At 39.1% G+C, this 18,011-nt stretch overlaps 1 protein-coding gene across 1 annotated transcript; it reads left to right on the forward strand.

The window, feature by feature from the left end:
• Positions 1-1,184: 1,184 nt before the first annotated feature.
• Positions 1,185-16,880, forward strand: LOC121864856 (cold and drought-regulated protein CORA-like). The gene is made up of 8 exons (XM_042364020.1): positions 1,185-1,250; positions 13,237-13,260; positions 14,809-14,949; positions 15,150-15,254; positions 15,360-15,507; positions 15,610-15,666; positions 16,201-16,251; positions 16,693-16,880. The coding sequence occupies exons 1-8, from the start codon at positions 1,185-1,187 to the stop codon at positions 16,707-16,709; spliced, it is 609 nt and encodes a 202-aa protein (XP_042219954.1). The 3' UTR covers positions 16,710-16,880.
• Positions 16,881-18,011: the final 1,131 nt, after the last annotated feature.

Raw genomic sequence — 18,011 nt, forward strand, 5'->3', positions numbered from 1 at the left:
GTAGTCCACTCATTAACAGGAAGGTAAATGGTATCTCTTTTTACCTATCTAAAACTAACTACAGTATTGACATTTTATCTTAAAGCCAGCCATGTTAGGAATAAAATTTACACTTTACATCTTATCATAATGGCTTTCTAACTTTATTCGTCTTCCCAGTATACCTAACAGGGATTCCCATAAAAAGTGTTTCCTCGTGTGAAAGAATAACTCAAGTTTATTTTTTCACAAGCATTTACACAACTCACTTCTTTCTGGCAGATCATTAAACATTCCGGGAAGATCGTCATGGAGGTTGGGGTGGGTAGGAGGCGGGACATCTCAGATAAAACCCACAACATTCCTCCCTCACCATCACTGTCTGTCCTCTGTTCGTCAACTACACATACAAACACACACACACATAAGCAAAACAATGGTAAACAATAAACATATTAGCTTATTCATTCAGTGTTTTAATGAAGAAATGTAATAGATTAATACTCTAATAGAAAATATCCCATGAGTGAAAAGGTTAATAGTTTTCTGTGTGTGTTATTTCAGCGTTTCTTGGTGGTGTTTATGGTGCTGATGATGGCGGCTGTAACACACGCAGGCCGGAGTTACGGTGGCTATGGTGGGCTCGGTGGCTTTGGTGGTGGCGGTTATGGTAGGTACATAAGAACATAAGAACATAAGAATGGAGGAAACTGCAGCGGGCCTATTGGCCCATACTGGGCAGTCCCTTTTACTACCAACCCCTATTGCTCATATAAGCATCCAACCTATGTTTGAAGCTATTCAGCGTATTCGAGTTAATGATGACATTTGGTAACTTGTTCCATTCCTCCACTACTCTGTTTCCAAACCAGTGTTTACCTATTTCACGCCTAAATCTAAATTTGTCTAATTTAAAACCATTGTTACGAGTTCGCTCCTGGTTGGATAGTTTGAGTACCTTTGTAATGTCCCCTTTGTTTAGCCCTGACTTCCACTTATACACCTTTATCAGGTCGCCCCTCGCTCTACGTCTCTCGAAGGAGTGCAAATTAAGATGCTTTAACCTGTCTCTATACTCAAGGTTCCTAATGCCCGGGATTAGTCTTGTCATTCTCCTCTGAATTCTTTCCAATGATTCTATATCCATTCTGTCATACGGTGACCAGAACTGAACAGCGTAATCCAGGTGTGGTCTCACAAGCGCTATGGCGGTTATGGCGGTTATGGCGGTTATGGCAGATACAGAGGCAACGGCGGCTTCAGAGGATATGGTAAGTAATTCTTCACACGACTGTATCTTCACCTACGAGGAACTAAGCCAAGCAATCCATAGCTATATTAACTCTCACCCGTGACAAAAATATATTTCACTTATATTAAACAATCAATCAGGTCAGTAGAGAACGGGATACTTGATGTGTTTAAATATAACTTAAAAAAAACTAAACATCTTTTGTAATAATTTTTCTTGTTTACTTTATGCATAAGGTAAATTAATGTTGTTGTTTACAGGTGTTTATGGAGGCGGGGTCACACGCTCTTTGTGAGGAGAGGATACGGTAAGGTGGATCCGTGTCATGTAGTGTATTGGAATATTTTAATGATTTAATAATGATCACCTGAACTTTAGCCTCCCACGTTTATTTCACCTGGTGATTAAATATCCTAATATTACCTGGGATGTTATGTTATGTTATGTTATGTTATGGTTCAGGTTAAGTTAGATTAGGATAGGATAGGTTAGGTTAGGCTAGATTAAGTAACCGTTAGGGTGTTTAATCTTCAGGTGGAACAAGCTATAGGGGGTTAATAATCAGGTAATCCTGAAACATGATATAGACAGCTTATCAACACCATACCTACTCACACAAAACTTCAGGTAAATATAAATTCTCTCTCTCTTCCCATAGGTAACGGAGGATTTGGTAGCTATGGCAGATATGGTTAGAGAACTTTATTTTGTTATAGTTTGATACATTATAAACATTACAGAAGAAAGCCTAAGTCTTTTAAAAGTGAATGTTGGATGTTGATGTTAATTCAGATATTATCCTATATTAAGTCTATTGTTTCGTTATAAGTTTGATTTGTTTCGCTATTGTTTGTTTAGAGTTGATGAATATAGTGAATGTTTGTGAAGACTTGGTAAGAGTAGGTGTTGTTTGTTGTTGCAGGACAGACCTATGGTTGGTGAAGAGTTGGTGGTGTGTGGTGGAGCTTCGGGGGTATGTGGTGAAGCCCCGGGGTGTTTGTGGTGAAGCCTCCAGGGTTTGTTATGAAGCCTCGCGTGGTGTGTGTGATGCTTCCTCAATACACTGCATAATGAAGACCTTACTTGCCCTACACCTGTATAATGATATGCACGTAGACATTATATAATACTGTAAACTTAGAGACAAAATAAATTGAGAATTCATTTACAAATATTATTATACCTACATCACAAAAAATAGTGTTAATATTTACTGCAAGTGAGTGTATAACGTATCAATAACATTATCTAATCTTCATATAAAACTAAGAATATTGGTATTTATTACAAGTGACTGTATCATTACTATCTTGATATTCTTATATAACATAGATCAACGCATGTTATTCTCTTCACTGCCGTGTATGGGGTGTCAACGGCTGGGAAACGGACCTAACAAGAACTCCGTGTCACTATCACTGAGGGGACACGTACACAATCAAGCATCTTAATCGTGACAATAAACAAAGTCATGGTGTTCTATTAATGGACAGTAAATAAGAAAAGTTACGTGAAAAAAAAGAATATCGAAAGCTACACCATGTAACTGAATGTATAGTTCTTCCTCAATCCACTAAATTACCTTTTTCTTGTACCTTTAGTCAACATTTATTGTTATTTGTTTTTTTACCCATTGTTTGGATTCTCTTATATAGTCCCTCTCATTCCTTCTTCTCTGTCCTAAAGTAGAATGAATGTTGTTCCCAATTGGTCGATTACACTATCACTTTATAATCTCCCGGGTTCCTCGGGGCTACGTACGACCTTCAACTCTTTTCTTATGATATATTATTAATCTTTCATCGTGAAACAACTCATTTTGATCTTATACAGACGATTCAAACCACTATAGATCTAGGTACACACAAACATTTATTATAATCAATGAAACTGAACTCAAAGACTCGTTCACCTTATATCTCTCTAAAAGTTTTACCATGACAAACTTCGGCAAAAATTTAGTCAAAACTACTTCAGTGAACCTTGGACTAATATTCAGAGATAGTCCCTCAATGGTTTCATTCAACATCGCAGCACAGCACACTCCATTGCTTCCTTTTATTGCAATCAGACTGCCCGCATCTCCGTCTTCCTTGATATCAAGGGAGCCTTTGATACGGCTCAGCCTGCCCTCATTTTAGCTGAACTTGCGTGGTTAGGGGTTAAAGGGAGACTTCTACAATGGATCGTCTCTTACCTCACTGGACGTCAGGCCCGGGTTCGCGTTGAAGGCTCTATGTCTCCTGTTCAAGAAATGAACCTCGGCACCCCTCAAGGTGGAGTCCTGAGTCCCACCTTGTTTAACACTCTGATGCACTCCATTGCATCTCTCCCGTGGCCGACAGAAGTTTTCCACTCAGGATATGCCGACGATGTCCTCCTCCAAGCCCCTGACTACCTCAGCATGCAGGAAGCCCTTGATCTGGTCTCCAGAGAGTGTGATTCACTTGGTTTCCTTCTTTCAATTGCGAAAACAAAAGCCATGTGGCACGGTCGTGTTGTACCTCCACCCCTTCTCTTATCAGGAACGCCCTTAGACTGGGTTAATGAGACAAAATACCTGGGTGTGTATGTAAGTCGCACACGTTGTCAGATCCCTGAAGTCCGCTATCTTCGAGACATATGCTTTCAGCGTCTCGCTCCCCTCTCTACCATGTGCAGGGGTTCCCTTGGTGCCACCATCCCTGTACTTCTCACCATGTACAAGTCCTTTGTCCGTTCCTGTGTTGACTACGCCGCCCCTGCCCTCGTCAACATTAGTCGGATTGCTGTCAACCGTCTCGAAGTTATCCAGAGGAAAGCTGCTCGTATCATCCTTGGGGCTCCTCAGTGGACACGCTCTACTTCTCTATATACCGAACTTGGTCTTTCCCCCTTACAGGATCGTGTCCAGGAGTTTTAACTAAAAACTGCCGTTTCCATTCTACGGGATCCTCGGGGCAACTATGTACAAACCAACTTGACTCCTGCTGTCCGAGACCGACCTCCATCTAGAAGACAGTGGCGAGGGTCACTCATCCGAGCCCTTCAGGGACACGACCTCCTGCCTGATATTGTTGTCACCCCTGCTGTTGGTTCGTCTCCTTCTCCCTGGCTGGATTTTCAACCTGAAGTGATTGCCCTCGGTGGACCGCTCCCGAAATCCCAGGTGAACCCTGTTATTCTCTGCAAATACCACCTCTCCAGGATCGCCCACTGGTCTCCAGGTAGGGTCGTCCTCTACACTGATGGTTCTGTTGACCCCGCTGCAGGTAGGGCCGGGGCTGGTGTCTACATCTCCCGTCCTGATGCCCCTGAGCCTATCAAACTGTTTCTCAGAGTTTCTGACGGGGCATCCTCCACTCAGGCTGAACTAACAACCCTCCTTGCTGCCCTTCTCGCTGAGGAAGAAGCAGATGGTTTCTGCCCCTTGCTTGTCTGCTGCGATTCCAGGTCTGCTCTCGACGGGATCGCATTTGGATCAGGGGAAAATAAGGACCTCATCCTCCGAATACGAGGGTTAACATCCACACTTCAGGATGCAGGCCGTCCTGTGACATTCCTATGGATACCCAGTCATGTCGGTATCTTGGGGAATGAGGCAGCAGATGGCCTTGCCAAGACTGGCTGCAACAAGGCCACACCTGACTACGTTGTTCCTCGAACACTCTTACAGATTAGGACCCAAATTCGCCGCAAACAGAGAGAAGCTCGGGAAGCAGCCATCCCCCTGGACTCCCCGCCCACCTGGTACGATGTCCTCCGTAAACTTCCTGACCTCTCGTACGTCTACGGGAAAGGGTCGCGGAAAGGGGACGTGATTGCTGCCCGTATCATCATTGGGTATGACTTTGCTTGGGAGATTGGTATCCCCGCATCCCCTGAGCAACGCTCTTGTGCATTATGCAGAAGACCCGACAGCAGCACCCTTATCCACTACCTCCTAAGATGTCCCCACACACAACGCTTCCGTGACGCCTGCTGGACCACCACTCCACGACCCCCTGACGGAGACACGATGATCCTCCCCATACTGGCCAGATATTTTGTAAATAATATTGATTATGTGTTAAAGGAATATCCTTCCTTCCTTAGGCTTTAGTAAGCCCCTTTATAATATTTATACTGTATATACTTGACACACTTGCCAGATGCTTCTGGTGTCATTGTACAGGGGTACCTAGTGACAGCAATAGGATCCCGCTTCCTCTATCAAGGAATAAACAATTGAAATTGAATTGAATTGACAAGCCTTACTATACCGAGGCTTTCTTTGCCAATATACAATTGATACTATTCATGTAAGGTTTTTGTGTATGGAATGTAGCTGCCATCTGTGGACTAGGTGTGGTGTTGGGGTACTGTGGGCTGTGTGTGGTGTGTGTGTGGTGTTGGGGTACTGTGGGCTGTGTGTGGTGTGTGTGTGGTGTTGAGGTACTGTAGGCTGGGTATTAAGACACTGTCCTCTCCTTATCGATTCAGTACCACAAAAAAAACCACACAAAAAACAAAAGAACATCACATAAATCAACATTAGTCACCGTACCAAAAATTCTCCAACATTGTATAAGAATATCTCCCCACTTTACCTATATACTCTTGGTACGTATCTTACGTCATCGCCGCCGCACACTTGGGCTCCAGTATTCTGTTGAAATTCGCTTGTACTGAACCTCTACCTACCGAAGATACTCTACATCTAAAATAACACTACAAATATGCAACTCCCTGACTCAGAGTAATTTTTCTTCTATGGTATAACTTCCATCATCTCAGATCATCCTGGTGAAGAAAGATAACTGGGATCTCTCTCTGTGCTTTATATGTGTTAGAATTATTATTATTATTATTATTATTATTATTATTATTATTATTATTATTATTATTATTATTATTATTATTATTATTATTATTATTATTACTATTTTTATTATTGTATTATTATTATTATTATTATTATTATTATTATTATTATTATTATTATTATTATTGTATTATTATTATTATTATTATTATTATTATTATTATTATTATTATTATTATTATTATTATTATTATTATTATTATTATTTTATTATTATTATTATTATTATTACAATGAAATCTCAGTGAGTTCAGCCTAGCACTAGCACACACTCACAAAACTTTACACAACCCGACAATAACACATCACTCCGTTACACTCCAGTACATCAAGATCATTAAAGAAAAACCCAAAATATATAAGAAATCTGAAGGAGACAAGTTACCAATGCCTCAGTGACGATGTAGGAGTAGCTCACGAGGTCCTCTGGGGGTAACACAAGGTTGTCCTGTGGGGAATACCTGTTCTTCTTTCACACTCTTCCTGCAGGTAATTCTGGCAAAGCGGGTTCTTGGGCTGTCCTACCCATCTCCTCCTGCAGGCTCGAAAAAAAATAGTTTTTATATGTTCACCTGTAGATATTCGTAATTATTTCAAGTGTTTAATTACAGGTGAGGTTAGGTTAGGTGGGGGTAGGTTAGGTTAGGTGGGGGTAGGTTAGGTTAGGGGAGGTGTGGTGTTGGGGGAGGACGGGAAGCTGCGGTCGTTACGCCAGACTTATCGACAGCTGTCATGACTTCACACGGCTAGATATATATATATCGACGATAGATAGAAAGATAGATAGATCTACAGTCAGATAGATAGATTGATAGATAGATAGATAGATAGATAGATAGATATATAGATAGATAGATAGATAGATAGATAGATAGATAGATAGATAGATAGATAGATAGATAGATAGTTAACATTACCCAAGAGAATTGGTTCCGATCACCTTGAATAGATTGACACACTTATGGCTCACAAACTCCCAAGATGAAAGTAACTAATGTGATGGTGACACTTTCTGGGTCCTGGGTCAAGAGTGGCGGCCGTCAACACAACCTCGCTCCTTGTATGAGTCAACCTGACGAAAACAGAACAACACGACTTCCTTCAGGATGTAAGAGAGCAGCCCAGGGAACCTAAGTCTGTACCCATCACCTCAACAATTTACTTCCACTTTATTCTCATATTTAGTCTTTTAACAGAGTTGATTTTCAGGGACGAACTTAGTGTAATGTTGGTGATCGATGGTTGAGTGTCTTGAGACAGTCATTGCTCTACAAACACCACCCAGTAAGGTTGGGTGTGGCCGGAAGTGTCAGGACAGAGTCAGCAGCGTGTCGTTTGTCAAGCAACGTTGATATTCAGATTTGTCAAATAGTCGTGTGGTGTGTAGCGGGAAACAGACAGACATGAGTGAGTGCGTTTGGTCTGACTGGAATATACAATTAAGACGAAATTCGCTATACAGTTTTGTCATGTCGGTCTTGTCGCCTCTCCTTCCGAACCACGAACCCCGAGATTCACACTCGTGAATCCGAACCATTTATGGACAGAATAATGAATCCGTGTCTCGCCAACCCTCAGATACGATGACGGTACAGTTTATTTAGCCAGAAAAATACAATCATATATAAGCCTATGATAATTTCTTTACAATCTTTATTTACAGTACGTCAGGCTTAGCAAGAGAGTCAGGTCGACATGCTGCCATAGTCTTTGTCATATTACAGTATGTCAAAAAAACACTAAAAGTTTCCTATGGATGTTTTATTATTAATATCAGTATTAGTTTTAGTATCAGTAGTATTATTATGTGTATAAACTTAGTCATGTATGTTTCACAAGATCGTTAGGAAGATATTTTATGACCTGGTAGTGTATGTGTTTTAAAACATGTCCGATTTGTACTGACAATTTTTCATTAAGGTTTTAAATATTTATTACGACAAAGTTACAGGTATATGGCACCTGATAGATTTCTTTCACTCAATCATTTTTATTTATTTTATTTATATTATTTCTCCATATATTAAAACGAAACTCAAAGTTAAGATGATAAAATAAGTAAAAGTTTGAAAAGTTTAGCAAGACAACAAGTCACACGAGTGCTCACTGTTACCTTCCATCAGACACCAATCACCGCCGTGCAGACGACACCAGCTACTGTCTCCCACATAATCTTCTACCATGAACTGATTCCAACATCTAATTTGTAAGACATGTTGCTAGATTAATGGCGCTACAGACAACTATGGAAACAGTTATGGTGTCGAAAGGTGAGAAAGTTAAAAAGTGTTATGCTAAGATCAACAGCTGTGATGTGAAGAAACTAATCAAATTCATTCAAGAATATATTCAGTGCCGGATTTAGACCGGTGGAGGCCCATGGGCAGCCTCTTTGTGGAGGCCCCCTCATTATAACTACCCAAGAGGGTGGAGTGGCGAGTGAAGCGAGCCAAAACATCTGGGAGTTCGTGGGGCGCTGTAAGCCTCCCGGGAAAATTTTGAAATTTGAACACTTCTTTGGAGAATTTTGAAGCCATATGCTGAATATAGTTTTACGTGATGGAATAAATAAACATGAATTTTAAAGAATGAAAATAAAAATAATCCAAATGAATAAACAAACAAATAAATAAAATATCGTAATATATGGAGGCCCCCAGATTATGGAGGCCCCTGGGCAACTGTCCACTTTGCCCACTCCTGAATCCGGCCCTGAATATATTGGTAAAAATATCGACGATACTGATCACATGTTAGGTGTGTTAAGTGATGATATAAAGAGTGATATGTTGAGATATAAAGAGAGAGTTTGAGTTAAGTGAACATTAGGCATAATATGTAGCAGTTGCCAACACCGACGTTTATAGCGAGTCTTATATAAGGAGAAAGAGTAAAAAATACTTTATTCTATTATGTTTCCGTCTCAAATTTATATTTTTCGAGTATTTTAACCACTATGACCCCCTCCCTCCCCTCCCTCCCCAATTACCCACCTTATCTAACCTTTCTTAACTTATACAAATGTTAAGAATCACTTTTGAGTTTATGGATCCCTCCTCAATTGAACACCGAAAGCAACACCATCACCTACTAAACACCGAAAACACAAATAAGGTAAACTTTTTATGGTTTAAGGATTTTTATAGTTTAAGAAAGGTTAGGTCAGGTTTTCAAAGGTTTGTTTCTTGTTTTTATCGTATTTTACCCCATGTTTTCCCTCTACTCTAAAGCCACTTTGAACAACTAATATTGTGGATAATTACATCGGTCAAAATACTTGAAAAAATATAAATATATAAGACTCACTATAAACGTAAGTATTGGCAACTACTACATATTAATTATAATCTGTTAAGTGGAAATTAGTGAACTCAATTAAGTGAAAATAAGAACTCGGCGAAGTGAAAATTTGTGCAGTAATTTGGAAAAGGTGAGCCAAGGAACTCTGTATTGATCTGTATAGTATTGGAAGACAGCAAACAAAAAATGGAATACTTTATAGCATTGTCGTCGGAAATTTGTATTTTATGAGTTTTTCTGATTTCGATTCCAGGTTTAGTTGTTAAAGTTCCTTGTTTTTTTTTTTTGATGATTTGGTTAGATTTACTCACAGCGGTACAGAAGGGCGGTTAGGAGGTCAGGTCAGGTCCTTCTAGTTTCTCTGGTTAGGTTAGACATGTACAGTATACCGATATTCGAGTCATTGGGTTATGTTCATGATCTTTTGGGGGGGGCAAAGAACTATTTCCTCCACCATCCTTGTGAAGGCTCCATAACTTGGTTCATTAACCGGGACCCATGTTCTTAAATATTACGCTCATACAATTTTCTGCAAGAGTAAGGTTAGGTTAAGTTAATCTAGGTTGTTAAGTTTGGTTAATTGTAGTGATGTTAAGTGTAGTTATGTTAAGTGCAGTTAGGTTAAGTTAGTCAGAAAGAAGGCCATTTTAGTAACTATCATTGTATAGTCTGTCCACCACACATACACATTAGGCTGTTTTTTCCAGTAAACATCAACGTTTTGTCTACGGCTGCCGTACCAATATAAAATCCTGTGCCCATTTTATCTTTGGTCGAAATCAGAAAATAAAAAAACTCTCAAAATATACATTTCCGACAGTGAAGTAGTTGTATTTATTGTTGCTTTATCTCCCTAAAAACAAATCAATATGGAGTTCCATGATTGACCTTTTCTGAATCCTCACCGAGATCTTGGTTAAGTGAAACTAAGTGAACTCGGTTAAGTGAAGCTAAGTGAACTCGGTTAAGTGAAGCTAAGTGAACTCGGTTAAGTGAAGCTAAGTGAACTAGGTTAAGTGAAACTAAGTGAACTCGGTTAAGTGAAACTAAGTGAACTCGGTTAAGTGAAACTAAGTGAACTCGGTTAAGTGAAAATTAGTGGACTAGGTTAAGTGAAAATAAGTGAGCTCAGTTAAGTGAAAATAAGTGAGCTCAGTTAAGTGAAAATAAGTGAACTCTGTTAAGTGAAAATAAGTGAACTCAGTTAAGTGAAAAATAAGTGAACTTGGTTAATTGAAAAAGTGTTCTTGTTTAAGTGATCTCAGTTAAGTGAAAATAAGTGATCTCAGTTCAGTGATAGTTAGTGAGCTTGGGATGACATCACCAGCAAGAATACCGGTAAGTATTTTTACTATTTATGGTAATATTCAAGATGTTGTTCCAGCCTCAGCAGCTAACTAATGAAATTTCTCCATTGAAGATAAAAGCTTTATTACCTCAAGAACCAGACTTACATGTAGGAGGAATACAGCCGCCGCTAGTGTCAGGTTTACTCTGTAGTAAAGGTTCTTTTCTCAGAAAGGAAGTCAAACATTAGGTAAAGGTCAACCACAGAATTCCATATTAATTTGTATATTGGAAGATAGAGAGAGAAAAAATATCTATAGAGTTTTCTTCAGATTTTTTATTTTTTTTTTTTTTTACTTTCCGATTTTACTTATAAACTGTAATTTTGATCACAATGAGTGGACAGAGGTTTGAAGTAGAGGGGAATTGTTGGGTAAAAACATGCAAAAAACGGATGAGATTAAATCTAACGAAACCTAACTATAAAGGAAAATTTTTACTCGTGATATGTTTAAGAACAGATTACCAGGTTAAGGAGCCGAGTTAGGAAACTTTTCAATCGAAGAAAAGTTCTTCAGTTTATCATTAACACAGTAAATAGGTGAAAGGAATCACTTTCTTGATTTTTTTGCAACAATATTTTTTGGGAAGATGTGTTCTGGTTGTTTGTTTAATCTGTTACGCTGTTTGAGAGATTTTATCAGACGAGGAAGAAAAAGCTTAAACAGTTGACACTTGGACACCACCTTGTGTAAATAAAATAATCTCGGGGTAGAACAACAATCTGACTGAAAGGAACCATCAGCGGGGCGGCGGGTCAGGTGTTGCTCCTTCGTGTATGGAAAACTTCTTAACTCGTATAAGTGATTTGGCACAAAATGCACTCCTCTTCCGTACTATGTATGTTTTTCAAAGTGATAAAACTCTTATCATCTATGAAGAAATTTCGCTCGGTAGTTCCTCAGGTCAGCTCACTCCTGTCAAGTATTACTAAGCAAGCATACTAATCATACTATGGCAGAGTATCACCATATTCTTAAATTTATTTGGTGACAATTATGTCTTCCAGAAAGCTAAGCACAAGAATAGTGCTGTAGAGATGAACACTGCATGTAAATAATTGTTACTGTCAAAATGCCTCAATCAAGTATAATGTTTCTCTGTACAGACACAAGAGGCAGGACCGTGTAGCGTTATAATGTTGTTACTCAACAACAAATGTGTTTTAAAATGCCTAATAAGGTTAGTAATCACTCCACTCCATTAACAATAGCAATTATAAGAGATGAAACTTTTAAGTTATTAAGACCAAATGATGCTCTAGATGGTGTATGAAATAAGACTTTGTGGCAATGAAAAATTAAAGGGTTTTGAAGAACGAATATTCTCAGGTAATATTTTAAATTTTACAAATATACACAATATTAATAAATATCACACAAAACTTTTGTGAAAGAAAGCAACTTGGTGCTGGTGTGTAGTGCTGGCTGATGTACCCGACTGGCTGCCTACAGTTAAACGTTATAATAATAACAGGACAGATATTGTCTGTCTGTGAGCCTCTAAGGCTGTGTTCAGCCTCAGCTTCAAAACAGCAGTTAGAGACCTGAAATGTTAAACGCATATTTACATGGGTCCCAAGGTTGTACACCTTGGCTTTACTGTTGACCATGGATAGCAGATGTTCCGGGCAAGAACCAAATATCTTCATGGACTGAAATATGTCACAGCGATCGTAGGAAGTGGTTACCCATGTCAGGGAGGGCAAACTGTGACAGTCAAGGTTAGGTTGAGGTGGTTTACTTGTCTAAGGAAGGTTAGATTAGCTTAGGTTAAGTATTTAGGTTAGGTTAGATTAGATTAGGTTGAATTGGTTCCCCGTGTTAGGGAGGTTGGGATAGGTTAGGTAGGGTAATGTTAGGTCAGGTTGAGGTGCCAAGGAGGGTAATCTGTGACAGTGAAGGTTATACTGTATATAACTAACCTGAACAAAGTCTTGTTATATTAGTTTGATAATTTACAAGTTTATAATTTGCATTATTAATTGTTAATTTTTAAATATATGCAATATACAACACAGCTATTATCACTAAAAACTTTCGTACTTCGGTTATTGTACTAGTAATACAGTACAAATTTGAACCACGGTATATCTTAGCATTGCGATGCATTTCCATCCATTTGTAAGGTTTCGGTCTAAGGAAAATAGTCCTGAATGTCACTTTCTGCTGAATTAAAACAATTATCATCGATCCAAGTTATGGGAAAAATGAACCACAATTATTAATGCCCAAATTGCAGCTCGGATGCCAATGGTCAGTGGTCCCTTCCAGCTAGGATCATAGACTTGTTTTTTAATTTACTAGAATGTCACAGGCCATAAGAGAGGAGCCGCAGCCCTGGAGTTTTGGCATTACTTTAAAATTCTTAGTGATTGTTTGTTTCATCTCATCATGGCAGCAGTGTTAAAGTACAAGTACTGTATTGTGATGGGGTTTATTTCATTATAAGGTTCATTTTAAACAAGCATACTGTTGTCAATAATTGTTTCTAATACTGGTTTCTGGTTTTACAGGTTAGAACTTCAGAAGCGTCGGTGGTAAGTACAGAGTTCTGATTGTTTTTTATCAGTTTCACTCGGTAAGGTTATACTAGGGTGCAGTTTTAAATATGCACATCCAGATTTATGATTTGTGTTGGGGGTTGAAAACTTAATGAAATCCACTGAGACGAAATTAAAAGTTTCTTTAAAAAATATGGAAAATTAATAAGCTTTAATTTGATAGTTAAAACTTTCCTTCATTATTTTATTAAGTGGGATTAACTTTGAATCCTGAGCCTTGCTTTATGAGGGAGCAGACTTTATATTTTGTACTGCATGCATCCTACTAACCCTGCAGACCGTACAGTACCGGAAACCTAGCGGTGCTAACGTCAGGTACTGAGATAAATCAAGGCTTATAACACGGTTAGGTGAAGTTAGGTTACTATGTCTAGGTTTAATTAAAAGAATAAATAACATTTAGGATGTGGTTTATAGAGGTTCTGTAGTGGTTGCTTTTCAGATGGAGGTAAGGTTCATATATTTCAGTACAGTATATATGCATTTTTCAGGTACATATGGCATTCATATATATTTCTTTGTTCTCACTAAGTAATGATAAAATTATCATAATTATCATGAAGGTTATTTTGGTGCAGTTAAAGCTCATGTCTAATTTTTAATACAGTAGAATCTCAAAGTAGGTGTATACAGAGTACACGACCCTGATTATATGCGGTTGACCCCCTGATCCGCCCTTGTGCGAGCTACTCCACCCACCATCTCTTGCTAGACCAGTGTCCCTCATTATCATATAATAGAACTTCTTAATCATATTTTTTTCATCATCTATATATTTATTGTATCTATTTGATTATTCATTTTGATGGAGGAAATGGTTGGGCCTATTGTCAGAAGGGGTTGCTTATTAACTTACGACCATAAGATAATACCACACCTCGCCTAGGTATCAGTCAAATGCTCCTCTCTTGTTTTAGTTCTGTCAACATCTCCCAGGAAATTTAGTGGCAGTGTTCATGATGGTGAGAGTGAGAAAAATAAAAAAAAGTGCAAACTTTGAAAAGTTTTGAGGATGGGTCAGGGTATTGGACATATTAAAGAGTGGCGCATCTAACTCAGAAGTTATGTGATCCATCAAACACTTTATAAGACATGGTTTGTGGTGGCAGTGCATGCAGTTGTTTACCTTTGGGTAGGATTACTATAGTATATAAAATGGGATTCATGTTTACATTCAGGGGGACCAGAATATACATGAAATTCACTCTTATGTGAGGTTCCAGGAACGTAACACTCCCGTGCTTTGAGTCCTTACTGTACAATACAAATATATTTCAATGCAACATATGTACATGTTATTTTCAGATGAAAGATAATGTAAAGTTTATTTTGGCTGGAAGTAAAGGTTCATGTATGTATTTTGGTGCAATAGTTTTGTTAACATTATTTTAAGGATCAACAAAATAATATTATACATATGAATTTTGGTGTAACACTTATTTTCTTATTTTGGTGAAAAAAATAGAATCGTGTATATCTTTCTGTTCCGTACAAAAACTCTTTGGTTCAACCGGTCTTCGTCAGTTCAACCGGTCCTTGTTAGTTCAACCGGTCTTCGTCAGTTCAACCGGTCTTCGTCAGTTCCGCAGGTTCTTGTCGTTTCCACAAGGACTCAGAAAATCCCGCCATCAGAAGGACCTTGACTCCCGCCATTCCTGCACGCTGGTTCGGTTCATTTGACTTCCAGAGAACATAATTCATCATGTCATCGCCTTGAAGATTTTCCCCGTGGGATCATCGATGTGTGTAGGACTTCCTGCCTCAGAATATTCACATCTAGAAAAGAAGTCACGTTTTTTAAATAATTTTCACGGATAATTTGGTATTTGTGGCAATGTTTCAAACCAGAGGTCCATGTCCTGAAGGTGAGAACATACAGGAGGCGCCACCTGTTGTATATAAAGTTCTGGACAGCCTCTCTCTACAACACTGTCAACCCGCTCCTCAACCAAACAGATCCTGCAGCCATGGTACAGATTTACTTCAACTTTCTGATCAACATTTCTGTGATATTGTGGATTATAAAACTCCGTCATCTCTTGTCACAATAACATACCAGTGACTGTTGCTTCCAGGGCCTCCTGTCTGTGGTGATGGTGTTGGTGGCCGTGTCCGGCCTGTGTTATGGTGGTCAATACGGAGGATACGGCGGCTATGGTGGATATGGCGGCTATGGTGGATATGGTGGATATGGCGGCTATGGTGGATATGGTGGGGGATATGGTAAGTTGTGAGTCTCAAATGCTATGTTTGACTATAGTGCCATTCTTGTCATATTTTTGAAGGTTTATCAAGTTGCCTTAAACGTGTTGTGTTACCCCACAGGCGGGTATGGTGGAGGCGGCTATGGAGGACACTCCTACGTCATCACTAGGGGCTATGGTAAGCCAACATTAACACTGCTGTTTACACGTTATGTAAGGAAATTTATTAGTATATCTTGACTGTGTGTGTGTGTGTGTGTGTGTGTGTGTGTTTTAGGTATTATTGTCCGATTAAGTCTTAACTCCTTGACTACTATGTTAACCTGAGTACATTGAATTAACTCAGCGAAAAATATCTTAAACCCTTAAATACGACGCCTAAATTCTTTGAGTGTGATGACGCTACTCAGGAGGTAAGACCTTGCAAACTATCTTGTGAAATAGAAGTAATTTATGGGAGTATTGACTTTCACTTAAGACGTCCTTCAGGATCTTAACAAAAACAAACTTTACCTAAATTAGGTTAGGTTCGGTTAGGAAGGATTTAATATAGTGCTGTTGATATTTAGTACAAGTTTGTACTATGTTTATCTACATCATTACTGTTATATACAAATGACTTCAAGTTTTAAAAAAACTGAAATTATCTTTACGTTGTGCTTATAGTAAAGAAGTACTTCACCTGTCCTCATTAACTGGCGTTTATCCCCAGGTCACGGTGGACAGGGTGGTCACGGAGTGTTTGGACGACTTGGTGGGTTTGGTAAGTGTTTCATTATCATCTCTTATACTGTGTTGTTTATTATTGTCATGGATCACTTGAGTTACATTATTGTCTTTGTGTTTGTTTACTTCGTGTCATTCTGCTGTTGTGTTTGTTTACGTTCCTCAGGTAGTTAATACCCGCTTAATGTAGTCTTAATATCTCGTGGTAGAGGGGAGGAAAGAGGGGTATAGTGATCACTGTGTTTGTGTATCTGTCTGTACAGAGTCAAAAGTTGTCTGTTTAGGAATACGTTAACATAATTAACTCCTTTGCCAATAATTAATCGGCCGCAAACATAATAGTTAACGAGCTGATATTTTTATCACTGAAGCACAATTAATCACAAATATTCAAACTCGAATTACCTGAAAATTAACTTCGAGATTATATCACCATAAGATTAACCAGACTAATATTTATTGTATGGTTCTTCTTCAGGTAACTACGGCTGGTAGGTGATCGGAGGTAAGGGCCTTGTTCCACTGTCCTCTCCAACACAGCGCCTTGTTCCACTGTTCTCTCCACTACAGGAATAAAACAAATTAAGGTTGTCACTTGTTTCACAACCAGTTTTGTTCACTTGTGACTCCTGACTGTAAATGATAATAAAGTTCACGGGAATGAAACATAAGTCTTCACCCTCCTCCTGATGTTAGGTGTTGTGTCGAGATGAGTTGTTGGTTTATGATGGCCAGGATGGTGCTGGAGATGATTAACACAATACCAACTCAGACCATCTTTTGGTATCAGTGTTGACTGTTTTCGTGTTGTCACATGAAGAGATGATAAGACACATTGTTGTTTGGCTGAAAACCTTAAGTTAGTTTACTGAGGTGAAATATGTTTGTTGTTGACTATGCACAATAGTTCGTTATCTAGTTGAAATATAATGCCTTTAGTATTAAAGATCAGCTATTTATAACTAAAGTAAGTCATGGAATATGTCAGGTCAGGGAGGTAGACAGTTGACACACACCTGGGAGGAAGGTCAGGGCGATACACAAAGACACATACACCTTGAACTTACCAAACATAGAAAGTTGATAGCCAGAAACAAAAACAGCACCATCGCCGGGTTAAAGAGTCTGTCGAGCCTGGTGGTGTGGGTGATGTGGGTGGTGGTGTGGGTGGTGGTGTAGATGGCGTGGGCGGTGGCGGGCGGTGGTGTAGGTGAGGCGGTGAGGTGGGTGGTGTGGGTGGTGGTGTAGATGGCGTGGGCGGTGGTGTGGGCGATGTGGGCGGTGGTGTGGGTGATGTGGGCGGTGGCGTGGGCGATTTGGGCGGTGGTGTAGATGATGTGGGTGATGGTGTGGGCGGTGGGGTGGGCGGAAGCAATGACATCAAATGTTACAGTATAGGTGTAATGGTTGCTGTAGTCGTTAATTTTAATAACACATTGTTCTCGTCTTTACTTCACGGATCTTTACGCTCACAAGACATGGATAATAGTCCTTTTATTTTTTATACTTCCAACTTTTTTTTTGTGGGTGAGGCGTAGGATATGAGTGGGAGAAATGAGAGGTGCTCTATATAGCTTCTTGGTCCTTCAGCTCTTTACAACAACGCTGCTTAGACAAAGTTATAATCGATTTAGTTGTTGATTTTGTACAAGGTGAAGGATAGGACAAGATGCCTCTGTTAGTGACATCTTCAGCTAGTGTTGTAGAAGCCAGTGTTTCTTTTGCTAGATATTTACACACTTTTAGAGTGGTGAGTAGGATTATTGAACTCACACCTGTATGAGTCAATAGTCAACT

This window comes from Homarus americanus, unplaced genomic scaffold (assembly GCF_018991925.1).
Source record: "Homarus americanus isolate GMGI-L3 unplaced genomic scaffold, GMGI_Hamer_2.0 scaffold46273, whole genome shotgun sequence".
NCBI classification, from domain to species: domain Eukaryota; kingdom Metazoa; phylum Arthropoda; class Malacostraca; order Decapoda; family Nephropidae; genus Homarus; species Homarus americanus.